The sequence below is a fragment of the Callithrix jacchus genome, chromosome 13 (assembly GCF_049354715.1).
Source record: "Callithrix jacchus isolate 240 chromosome 13, calJac240_pri, whole genome shotgun sequence".
In the NCBI taxonomy this organism is placed as follows: domain Eukaryota; kingdom Metazoa; phylum Chordata; class Mammalia; order Primates; family Cebidae; genus Callithrix; species Callithrix jacchus.
In genome coordinates, this window is record NC_133514.1 from 5,701,484 (window position 1) to 5,714,727 (window position 13,244).

The following is a 13,244-nucleotide window of genomic DNA, read 5'->3' on the forward strand; positions in this document are numbered from 1 at the left end:
GGGATTCTGATTGGAATCATATTTAGTATACATCAATTAAGATTTGCAAATGTAGATCAATTTGCATTTAATATAGATCACTGTAGATTAACTGATGTCTGCCCATGAGGCTTCCTCACTGTGAATAAGGAATGCATCTCTATTTAGTTAGTCTTCAATTTTTTTCACCAGATTTTGTAGTTTAGATCTTAGAGACAGTTTCTACAATTTTAGACATGATAACTCACCTTTCTAAAACTTGACTTTCTATTCTAGAAATTAAGGTTATTGATAGTACCTGGCCCCACAGGGTTGCTAACAAAATCCAACGAGACAATGCAGATGTGTCTCTAAAAGCCAGACGTGGAATCGCAGAGCACTCAGGGGACGCCAGCTACTGCTCCCTTTCAAGCTCAGAAGCTGGTGCTCAAGAGCTTTTCTAGCCCTGGGGTCCTTGCCATCTCCCTTTGTATCAACTCCGGTTTCTAAAGAAAACGCTAAAACTGTGAGTCCTTAAACCTAGGTTCTTACCAATGCAGGGAGAGATCGTCTTGGTAATTTCCATCTCAGAATCATATTAATTCAAGACATTTTCTGGGATGACATTTTCTTTCCCTCAAGTACTCTTCTATCTTTTTTAATGCTATAAAGGAGAATAATGGGTTCCTATGAATTCTGGAAAGTTATACACGTCCTTGACTTTCTGCCTATCAGTATTCAAAATCCATCTGAGAGGCAGATTCTAAGACCTTCATCCTGAGCTTTCTGTTGTGAGATAAGACGGTCTGGAAATAACAGCTGGGGCACCAGGTGGAAACGGGCTGGCTGTTAAAGCCCGTAGAACAAAAGGCCAAAGGTCATGGGAGCAGCATCAGTGACAGGTAACCATGGAGGCCCAGGGCCCTTGCGGATGCTCACAGGGAGCACTTCATCCGGAGAATGGGAGCAGGTGCGAAACTGGCTCACCAGGTGACCATGCAGGAGCCCAGAGCCTCAGGCCAAAGTCTGCCCAGGGTGCTGGGCTGAGGGACAGATGTGGACGAGACTGTGTGAATATGGTGGGAAATTTCTAACTTAGGAGCAGCATTCAAGAGCAAGACTGTCTGGGTTTGAGGTCTCATGTTATGCTTCTTTCCAGTGGAATCTATCCCAATGTGTGTCCCTTCCTGGACTCCTAAGGGTGATGTGAAAGGATTAATTGAGATAATAACCTCCAAAACACAAAGTGGTGCAAAACACTTAGTGTCGTGTCTGGTGAGTAGGAGCAGTTCAATATATGTTCACTTTTATTATCTTGTTAGTGCATTTCCAGAAGCATTAGTCTCCAGAATAGAAAGTAGAATTAAAGTTATTTCAAAAAATTCTTGCTCTAGAAATCTTTCAGTTCAATGTGGCTTACTGTGTTATATAAACCGTCTAGGTATTTGTTATTTTTCCTTTGTGCCTTCAGCATGAGATTCGGTATATACGGGAAATGCAAACCTCCTGTTCTTTTTCTTATTTTCTAACTTTCAAACTTTTCAAATGTAAAAGAACCTTAGTTTTGAGGCTTCCTGCATTTACCTGCTTTACATTCACAAGTACTTTTTTCTGATTTATTTTCCTCTTGGTTAGCCAGATCCTCATGGGTAAGCAAATTATTTCTAATTATACCCTGCCGCACAGAGTTTCATTTTTCTTACATCACAGAAGCCTTCTCTAGGTGGAACTTCTTGAGACTCCACCATTGACTCAGGTCCCACTTTTGCGTTTTCAACACAGGCTTTGAGTTTATTTGTATTCATGCATATGCATCAGCCATAGGATAGAAACAAGCACAGCTTAGAGGAGAAGAAGAAAGGGGCTGCAGTCAGATGTGTTCTTGTCAAACTACACTAAAATGTGAATCATTTCCAATGATTTTTACCAAATACTCACCAGCCAACATTATTTACAAAGGGAACAGGCTTTGCTAATGAAACCAGATATTGGTATCTTCAGTTTGCAGCTTGGGAAACTGTGATACAAGAATGGGTCCATGATTATCCGAGGTCTGAGATAGGAGGACATTGAGCAAGGAAGAAAACCCTCAGTTTGGGCGCGCTGGCTTGTACCTGTGATCCCAGTGGTTTGGAAAGCCAAGGAGGTTGGATCACTTGAGCCCAGGAGTTCCAGACCAGCCTTGACAGCATGGCAAGACTTCATCTCTATAACAAACACAGAAATTAGCCTGGCATGGTGGTGGCACTGCAGTCTCAACTCCTGGGAAGGCTGAGGCGAGAGGACGGCTTGAGCCCAGGAGGTTGAGGCTGCAGTGAACTACGATGCTGCACTCCAGCCTGGGGGACGGAGTGAGATCATGTGTGGGGCAAAAAAGAACAAAACAAACAACAAGAAACCCCAAACGACTTCAATCCTCATTATTTAATAACTTAAAATATAATGTATTTCAAATATAAATTAAGGCATAGGGTATAAAAAATCAACATACGATCAGAGAAATACAAATCAAAACCACAATATGATACCACCTTACTCCTGTAAGAATGGCCATAACAAAAATAAAATAAAAAAGCAGTAGATGTTGGCGTGGATGCAGTGAACAGGGCACACTTTCACACTGCTGGTGGGAACGCAAACTAGTACAGCCACTGCGGAAAATAATGTGGAGACTACTTAAAGAAGGAAAAGCAGAAGTAGCATTTGATCTGGAAATCCCACTACTGGGTACCTACCCAGAAGAAAAGAGGTTGTTAGTCACTATACAAAAAAGATACTTGCACATGCATGTTTATAGAAGCACAATTTGAAAGTTGCAAAAATGTGGAACAAACCGAAATGCCCGTCAATCAATGAGTGGATAAATAAACTGTGAGATATACATAGATACATACATATATATATATATATATATATGTATGTATATGACAAAATACTACTCAGCATAAAAAGTGAGTGAGTAGTATTTGAGTGAATGAATTAACGGCATTTGCAGTGCTGTGGTTGAGACTGGAGACTATTATTCTAAGTGGATTAACTTAGAAATGAAAAACCAAACACCATATGTTCTCCCTCATAAGTGGGAGCTAAGCTATGAGAATGCAAAGGCATAAGAATGATACGTTGGACTTGGGGACTCAGGGGAAAGGGGTGGGAAGAGGGTGAGGGGTAAAACACTACAAATAGGGGCGGTGCACACTGCTTCCGTGATGGTGCACCAGCATCTCACAAATCACCACTAAAAAGCTTATTTATGAGATCAAATATCACCTGTTCCCGAATAACCTAAGGAAATTTAAAAAAAAATCAACATGTAGGTACTTGTACAATTCGTAAAAAATAAAACTTTTTTGTACTTTCTTCAGATTAAATTTGGAATAAATAAATACAGTAGATAAGTGATAGATACATAAACAATAGGAGATGAATGATAGAAAAATAGATAAAAGATAATAAATGAATAGAAGATAGGTGATAGAATGATAGATGATAAGATGACAGATGACAGAGAAAGGGGGGAGGGAGAAAGAGAAACTGGGTAATAGAATGTCGAAATAGATGTGAAATGCTTAAATCGTGGCCTGCACCACATCATCATTTAAGCATTTCACACCTGTTCTCACATTGTTTCCTCTATAACCCTATGAGGTAGATAATATGATTCCCTCCATCTTAAATGGCTCTAAATAACTTTCCCAAGTTTTCATTTCCGACAACTCAGAAGTTCCCCATGCAGCACCTTTCAAATCCACTGCTCATTCTCTCACCTTAGGAGTCATTGCTACTCTGATTATGGTATTATTTCATTCTGTGCATTTCTAATAACTGGATTGCATATACATGTGCCTCCCTTTGCAATAACACACATTATTAAAGTGATCTTAATCATTTTGATAAATAGATCTATACATTCCATATTTTTGCAACTCCGTTTTCCTTAAGTGAAATGCACGTTTGGGGATTTATCTGCATGAATACACGCAGCTTCACTTTACTTGTAGATACACTGACCCATCCCTTTGCAGAGAATTGAGGTTCACCAACTTTACTAAAAAGTTGGTGAATCTCTATTGACCGAGAGATGCCTGGACAGGAAAGTTGACCAGGATTGAACATTAGAGCCTCTCATGACAGCATCCGAAACAGATCCACACCTATGCACCAAGCTTGAGAGTCACCTCCAGCACAGCTGGGACCTGATACAGACAGGCAGGCCTGTCCCGGGCTGCCCCAGACCTCCAGCTGCAGGGTGGCGTTTCAATGCTCAGAAATCACTGAACACACTAATAGTGGGCAGAAATGTCAGGTAATTCCCTTGATATATGTCTTATCCTTTCCAGTTAGGTACATTTATATATATATATATATATATATAATTTTTTTTTTTTTTAGGCAGGGTCTTCCTCTGTTGCTCAGGTTGGAGTGGAGTGACAGGATCTCAGCTCACTGCAGCCTTGACCTCCATGCTCAAGTGATCCTCCCACTTCAGCCTCCTAGGATGTAGGGAAAACAGACACATGCAACCATGACTGTGCATGCCATCATGACTGCCTCGCAATTTGTTTTCATTTTTTGCAAAAACAGGGTCTCCCTATGTTGTCCAGACTGGTCTTCAACTCCTGGGCTCAAGAGATACTCCCGCCTTAGCCTCCCAAAGTGCTAGGAATACAGATATGAGCCAGCATGCCAAGCCTCAATTAAATAGTTAATTTATACACAATCCCATAGACTAAGGAGTCCCCAGAGCTTGAAGAAAAAAAACAGGAAAGTTTGTCGTCTTGCACTTTCCTTTTAGAAAGTTTGCGATAAACTAAATTCGCTGTAATATCCACAAAAGAATAATAACTTAAAACAAGCAAGCCAACAGTCTTCTAAGCAGCACTGCAAAACAATTCTTGCTCTCCTTTAGCCCGAGATATTTTAGTAGAGAAAAGCAGTAAACAGTGGGTGTCTGCCATCCTCTACAGAATGCGAAGGTTGTCGAAAGCCACTGGCATCCAGGCCCTCTGCTTGGACACATGCACCTGGAAGCATTCACTCCTCTGCAGGGTTTAGATTAAGTGCAACAAAGAAGGCTGTTAGTGACTCTATCAGACTCCTGAGCAGCTGTGACTGTCATTTAGGCCTACTAATTTGTCATTATATCGTTCAGAGACAGCGGAGCTGAGGAATGGTGTCTCACGCTTGCAGGGGAGTGGATTTGAAGTGGGCAGTGTCCCTTCTTGGCCACATGGAGGCTTCGTGAGCCAGGGTGAATCTCAGGTTCTTTCTCAATCTACGTGGTAATTGTGGCTGTTTAGTTCCTTAACTGCAAGTAACAACAACTAAGCCTGGATAACTTGAAGAAAAAAAAAAAAAAAAAAAAAAGGATTTTATAGAAAGATTTGGGGTAGCTCCCAGAATTAAGAGAAAAGCCTGGTGGCCAGGTCATAGATTGGTCTCCTGGCAGGGGCAGGTTGAGGGTAAATTCAGCCTGATGTACCTCGTGTGTGTGCCCTGTGGGTCAGGCCCCAATTCCTGGGAGAGGAGCGGGCCCAGCTCAACCACGGGGGTGTGCCTCCCCCACACCCGGCTGGGGACAGTGGAGAAATTGTGAGCAATGCTCACCAAAGCTGACCGTCATCGGGAGGAGTGACTCCCGGAGTACATCCAGGTGCCACTTCCACAGAAGAAGAGGACATAAACCGGGTTTCAACAGCCACAGGCGTCCGTGCTGTGGAAGGTAACACCCTTGCCTACTCTGCATCCTTTGTATGTCAGATAATTAGAGGACCCCCATAATTTTAGGAAAGCACTACAAGCAAGGCACAGAGCAGATGTGATTTGTTGTTTTAAACAACTGTACGGTGGAACACGTTGCAGGATCACTATCTTCTGGTTGCCCCAGAAAGCTTCAACTCATTGTCTTAGTAACTCCTGAGGGTATATTATGTGTGAGCATTCTGTGGAATGTTAAAATTAGTAATAGAGAGTACTTATTTCTCCTTGAATTCTTAGCTTGTGGTAATTATTTACCCAATGAAGCAAAAGAAGATTCACTGGTAGGATGACAAAAAAACTCAGAAAAAAATTAATTGCATAAGGAAGGGAATAATGGATGAATTTAATAGTGCGATGGCTTCTTGAAAAAGAATGTTGAAACAAGAGAAGCCTCACCTGTACTATCACCTCTGCCTCTCTGTGCATCATTGGGTAAATCAATTAACTTATTTAACTTTCTACTTCTTCATCTAAATCATGAAAGTGGCAAAACCCACTTGGTTGGATTGCAGGGTTTTGCAATGTCTGCACGCGACAAAGCTCAGCGTCTTGCTCTCAGTATTTCCTCAATAAATGGCACCTTAATGCAGTTGCTGGCCCGCAAGACTCAGATTTCAAATTTGACATCAAAACGTTGTGACTTCGAAGCCAAAGCAGAGCTCTCTATTTTTTTTAAAAAAATTATTGGTTGTTTTTCATTTTGCAATAACTTGACTCTCAGAAAAATTAGTGTATTATTCTGTTTAACGGCAAGATATTCAGTGTGATGAGCCCCCAAGGACTTGCAAAGCATTGTTTTCTCTCAGCCCAGAAATGAACGGGGGATGGCTGGTTCTGAATTTTAAAAGCTGTATTTTTTTTTGAGCCTTCTTTCAGTGTGATATTTGGAATGCTCTATTAAGTAGGTCTATAATTCTCTTACCTGTCATTTTTTTAGTGTTGTGACTGTTTACAAACAGAGCTCCCAAATTGAAAAGAAATTATAAAAATCATAGGTTTCGGTTTGTAGGAAACCAAGTGCTCTTACTGTTATTAATGCAAACCATCAAGAAATCTGTGGCTTTCAACGTTGCTATCCTGTGTATCACAGTTCCTGCTAAGTGCGCTATTGACTAACCATGACGGTGACTGTCTTGGGAAAAATATGGAGCTTCATCTTGAATACCATAAAGGCTCATTATGAAGACTCTTATTCTTCTTCCCTCCCCTGTGAGGCACTCAGGTGTGCATAGTAAAGGGAGAATAAATTCACACACGAAAATAGAAATCTAAAATTAAATATTTAATGAGAACTCTGATTTGCTTTAAAGATCGGTGGCATTGCACAGGCTATATTACACCCTCTTTATAATTTTTTTTGACAAAAAAAGATACTGTTTATTTTAACAGGCCACTTTAATATTGATACATGTGTGATAGGATTGGAACTGAAAATCAGCTAGAGATGGTACATTTTACATTATTGGGAAAATTACAGTTCTGTATTGTAAAAACATTTATTTTTTTAACAATGTACCTACATTAATCAAAAAATTACAGCATATTTAATAATTTTACAAATTCTTCATAAAAAATATATCTCTGTACAAAAAGGTCTTTCGCACCTACGTCGTGACAGCAGCGTGTGGTGGGGCGGGAGGGGGTCAGTGATGACAGTGGGTCTTCCTGATCATAATGCCAGCGTTCTTTTTTTTTTAATCCCCTTTTTATAATAGCTTTTTTTGTCGTTGTTTACAAAATATTTTACAGAAGAAAAAAATTATTGCAGCTAGCCTGAAAAAAGGCAAGATGTGTGTGTAAAACAAGCAGCAGTTTTAAACAGCTCTGAAGCACATGTCCTGTGTCAGCGTGGGGTCGCGCCCCTCACGGCTGTTCCAGTTGCCTTCCGGGAAGAGTCTTCTAGACCTAACTCAGCAAGCACAGCTCCTGACTGCCCTGAAATGAGATCCTCCAGCACCTCGCGGAGCCTCTGTTCAACACTGCACACGGCCCTAGGAAGAAACTAGGCAGAATTCTCACAGGAGAATTTCACTGAATCTTTTTTTTCACTTACATAACGTGCTTCAAACTGGCAACCCTAGGACAGTTTGACCTTGCACACAGAGGAAAATCATATCTAATCTGACATGTGGTTTCTTGTATGTATGTATGTACGTCCTGTCATTCCAGGGTATCATAGCATCATTTACCAGGGAGCAGGTCAGGGATGTGGGAACAGAGACGGTAATTCAGACTCGGAAGTCAGCATTTTGCACCTAGTTTGAATGACTCAAACTTAGATATGTACAATATATATATATATATATCTCTATATATGTATGTTTATATATACATGTAATATATATAGTAACCCTGTTCTCCCTTGCACACGAGCCTCCTCACGCTTTCCATCATCTTCTCTTTGCTTCGTTCAATGTGTGTGTTAGGAGCACAACTCCCAGTGACCTCGTCCAGTCTACTGTGAAACGGCAACGTAAGGATTCCCACTGGCAAAGCGAATCTCCAAGGATGTGGGAGGTTGGCCAGGGAAGAGTGACGTGCAGAGAATTCAGCATAATAATACAGAATCCAACAGCATGGGGTTCACAAAGGGGTACCTAGGAGAGGCCAGGGAGTCACCAAGCAGAGGAGCCCCTTCCGGCGAGGAACGCAACACTGGGAGCTGAGCTCTACGGAAACGTCCAAATCAAAACGCGTGACTCTCGAGAGAATGCCCTATCGTCCTGACTGCTTTTCCTCTTTCGCATTTGAAGTTCTACGTGGAAACATTCAGTAGACCGACAGACCAATCCATCTTAAAGCTAGGTGTGAATGTGTTCACCCCGGCAAAGTGAAGGCCACTTTAAACATTCTGACATTTCTGTTACCAATGCCAATTTGAAATGTGAAACTGAGAAAATCTGCCACAATTGGAATGAGCACTGAAATCTCAAATAATAAAATAGGCATTATCTTTTCAAAAACACTTTTATCAAACAAGTCTAAGTAAAAATAAACATGTTCTTCACTTTGAATTGGTTACATAAACATCCTCACGGTCACATCTTCTACTTCACGTTTTGATTTTTATTCACCCTGGGGGGTTATAATGATTTTATTTGTACCATACTTGTCATCTACCTATAATGGAATTTAAACTTGAAAAGTTACTGAAATTACCTTTCCATCTGGAATTATAGAGCATGAAACAAATAACAAATGAACGTATAAAATATATCATCATGAGAGGAGAGTGTGTGTAATTTTCCTTCCCTCTAAAAGAACACTTAGTATTTTGATCCTGAACAATTTTCTCTGAGTTCAAGGTGCTACTGCGGTATATTGTCTTTCAATGCAATACCAAAGACTGATGGCAACGTAAGGGAAAAAAACACCGAAAACACTGCGAGAGTGAAGACTGCATTGTGAGCTAACACCAACAAGTTCATCAGCTATCTAAAATAAATTACTATTCACAGTTTTACCTGGCAAATAGAGATTTCTGCAGACACCCTGCTATTGAGTAGAGGCAGGAATTGGAGGAGGATGGCAGTAAAGGAGAAGAACATGAGAAACAAGGAGGCTTCCATTTCTTTCTCACTGGCCCTCTTCAATGAATTCAACACCTGAAGGGAGCTAATTGAAGCAATAACAAAATAAATCTCTTCAATAGTGTATTTCCTTTTAAAATCTGTGCCATATCTGGGAATGGTTTTCTCTAACACTTCAACTAAGCTGATGGTGGAATGTTTAGCTTGACAACATGAAAGAATGCTTATATACAATGGACAGTGTGTATAAACCCTGTGTACATAATTTATTTTCTATCAGAATCTTAGTCATTCATAACACACTAGTGCAAAAAATTGTGCATCAAAAACTCTGCGATAGAACAGCTGACTGGGAAGTTTGCAGACATCCCTAGACATGAGCACACAGGGGAGCTGTGAGGTCCTTGAAGCGCGTCAGGTCTCAGAAGGACACAGTGGAGCATTTGGAGGTGTCTGCCTCTATCAGAAAGGTGTCTTCTTCCAGAACGCTTTTTATTTTATTTAATTTTTTCAGAGAATTTGTGTTCATGGGGGCTAAAAAAAAAAAAAAACCACACACACACACAAGAGAACACTTATTGTGGTGCTACTACCATTTTGTCACTGCACCTAAAGGGTGTATCCACGAGCCCAGAAGATTGCATTGAAAGACATCCCAGCAACACAGAAACAGGAAAGTCTGAGGCATCGAGTATGACGTGTCGGCGTGACGTGGCGGTCTTCCTGGGGTGTGCCTTGATTTCAGACAGATGCAGCCAGGCATTCGGAACCCACTTGCAGAATGAAAATGCACATGTTGTTAGATCTGCAGAAGACTCCGGCGCATGGGAGTGGAGATCCCCGCTGCACGATGCCAGCAGACAACGTTGAAGGTCGCTGCAGTAAAGCCAGGGTGGAAGGGAGAGTGGTCTATGGCACCAAAGGAATCACTGCTAGTCCGTCAGAGGTATGGCTATGGATCAGTCCTGTTGGGGCACTGAGGGCTATACCACTGTACAGACTGTGTTTAGAGTTGTGTCAAACCTCACAGCCTTGGCTTCTGTGGGTTTTAAGTTTGTGTCATACATGGGATTTTCAAACGATGCTTGTCCATTGCTGTTTTCATGTCCAGCATAGCCATTGTATTGAACTTTTGGTCTCGTTCTAAGAAGAAGAGAAAACAAGTCATTAGCATCCTGGTTTCAGTTGGAGACTTAGCAGCTGGGACATTATGCAGGAGACAATGTCTATACATCAGGGAGTAGTACAGCCGGGACATCTGCAGAGAAGGAGGCGTCCACACCTGCATACATGTCCGTGTATTTGTTTAAACTGGCGATTGGGAGTATAAAATGGGTTTTAAAGGTGAAGCAATTTTGAAAATCAAATAATTATTTTTTTGAGATAGGGTCTCACTCTGTTGCCCAGGCTGGAGTGCGGTGGCACGAGCACCACTCACTTCAGCCTTGACCTCCTGGGCTCAGGCAACGCTCCCACCTCAGCCTCCTGGGTTGCTGGGATCAAAGGATTATGTGTGCTTCCTACAAATGCCCCAGGGAAATTGAGCAGATCGCAAAGGCTGAATTTGGTAGGTTTAGTTTTGGACATCTATCTATCACTGATAAGTTATACAGCCTTGGTTAAGTCACGAAACTCTCTACTACTCTGTAAAATAGGGATGTGGGCCTATACCTGGCCTGTAGGGGTGTAACATTAAACCAGATTGCAAGTTTAAGCTTTTAGTTCACCGTCATTGCTAATAGTCACAAAAAGTCATTTTTTATTTCATCTCTGTTGAGTTAAAAATGAATCTGTTTATAGAAAATAAACTATACTCGTTATTAAACTCTTATCACATTTTCTGGTTAAAAGAAAACCCCTCCACACAAACTATGATTAGAGAATTGGGGGATTTTCAGATTGAAAAGACGGACTTGTGTTTGGTCTGGCTCTGGCTCCTTTTATTCTATCCGTATTCCAGAAGAAACCAAATAAGAAAAACGTGCCAGGTGGCAAAAACAGAACTTTGAGGGACATAAGGATGCTCACAAAGATGTCATTTGACATAGGGTGTGGAGAAACTCCTGCGGAGTGACCTGCTCGTCAATTTCCTCGTGTTACACACGCTCATTAAGAAAAAGTGAAGTAATCAGCGCCTGGTCCTGAGAAAAGGGCAGAAAGGCAGTTCGTAACTGCCTCTCGAGTGGGAGAGGTCCACAGCATCGCGCTTGGAAAACGCACTAGCAGCGATAGTGAGCCAACGAATCCAGCCCCTCGTTAACCAAGTGAAGACCTGGCTAAAAGGTTCACTCGCTCCTGTGGATCACAAGTTGCCACAGTCCCCTCATTACTGGGGAAATGCAATAAAGACACAGGCACAGGTAGCTAACACACCTGTGAAGCAACATTCTATTTTGTATTTCAAAAACAGATATAAGAAAGCATATATTTAAGGAGGCTATTTCATGAGTTATTAAAAAATAGTATCATGCCAGTTTTTGTTTTATTTTAACCAGAATTAAGTGAAGCATCTGTATTATGTCCTGATATTTACTTAACACATGTAATTTTATTTTGGGGGTTCATAATTTCTTATTTGTAGTTAATGCTACCATTTCAGTAGTATTTTAGAGTAGTCTGGCATTTACGGATTCCTCCAAGTAATGTATTATCCACGTAGAGATAAAATGTCTGAGGAGATTACAGTTCCTCCAAAGTAATTCTTTCCTTCTGGCATCCGCATTAATCCCAAGGAAAGGATCTAGGTCATTAAAGTTGTTTGTCCCCAAGTTTTGACATTCTGTAGTTAGTAGAGTTTTACCAATTAATCCATATTCAGAACACGTTTTCACGAAATGGAACATATATATTGCCTACTACATACGAAGAGCTAAATTTTTATTTTTTATTTTTTTATTTTTTTTAATTTTTAATTGGATTTTAGGTTTTGGGGTACATGAGCAGAGCATGCAAGACAGTTGTGTAGGAACACACATGGCAGTGTGCTTTTCTTTCCTTCTCCCCTTCACCCACATTTGGCATTTCTCCCCAGAAATGTTTATTTGTTGAAGGAAAGAATCAGTGAAACATTTATCCATCATAGATCGACAGAGTTAAAGGTGGCCATAGAGAACATTCTCTTCAACCTTTTGCTGCAAGGTTGAAATACCTTCTAAAGGTTCTCATGGCTGGCCATGGAGGCTGAAAATAGACATAGAATCCCTTATTTCATGTCACAATTGAACATGAAAGAAAAAGGCATATTATTTCTCAACTCAGTTGTTTATTCTCTTATTTCTTAGATGTGGGCCGCTTAAAAAGTAGGGCAGAAAACAAAAAAGACAACAAAAAATCTTGACGAATAAGCTTTGTTAGTGTAAGAAAGAGCATTGCTCTCACTCATAAGTGGGAGCTGAATGATGAGAACACATGGACACATCAGTGGGGACAACTCATACTGGGGCCTGTGGAGGGGTTGAGGGGAAGGAGAGCGTCAGGAAGAACAGCTGGTGAGTGCTGGGCTTAATTCCTGACTGGTGGGTTGATCTGTGCAGCAGATCACCACGGGACACACTTGCCTAGGTAGCAAACCTGCACATGTACCCCAGAACTCAAAATAAATGTTGATTTAAAATTAAAGAACATTGCATAGTAATAGAAGCTTTGCATGCATGTGAGCACAAGAGTATGTCCATGACTTAAACCCAGAGTTTACACTCACAACATTCTCACACAAATGGTGTCTCTGCAGTACCTGTGTTTGTAGAGGTAAAATGCAAACCCTGATAAAATTAGCGCAAAGAAAGGAACCAGAATGGCAGCCGCCACAGAGCCGCTGCTGGTGCCGTGGTAATGATTTGAAGAGTCTTGATCTGGGTTTAAGGGATCTAGAAGAGAAAGAAAACATTTAATTTGTTGTTACTGTATTCTGCTTAAACAAGGAAATATGCACCATAAATTTTATAAATGGATATGAACACTGCCAGAAGCAGAGTTGCCATTCCACAGGCAAGCAGC

At 41.0% G+C, this 13,244-nt stretch overlaps 1 protein-coding gene across 4 annotated transcripts in view; it reads right to left on the reverse strand.

The window, feature by feature from the left end:
• Window positions 1-8,671: 8,671 nt before the first annotated feature.
• The window catches only part of CSMD1 (CUB and Sushi multiple domains 1), a 2,142,320-nt gene continuing 2,137,747 nt past the window's right edge, over window positions 8,672-13,244 (reverse strand). For all 4 annotated transcript variants that reach the window (XM_035269622.3, XM_017963591.4, XM_008979004.5 and 1 more), the window contains 2 exons: window positions 12,982-13,114; window positions 8,672-10,391 (listed from right to left, as the gene is read on the reverse strand). In XM_035269622.3, the coding sequence (XP_035125513.3) occupies window positions 10,232-10,391; window positions 12,982-13,114 (293 nt within the window). In that variant the 3' untranslated portion in view covers window positions 8,672-10,231. The remainder of the gene's footprint in view (window positions 10,392-12,981; window positions 13,115-13,244) is intronic.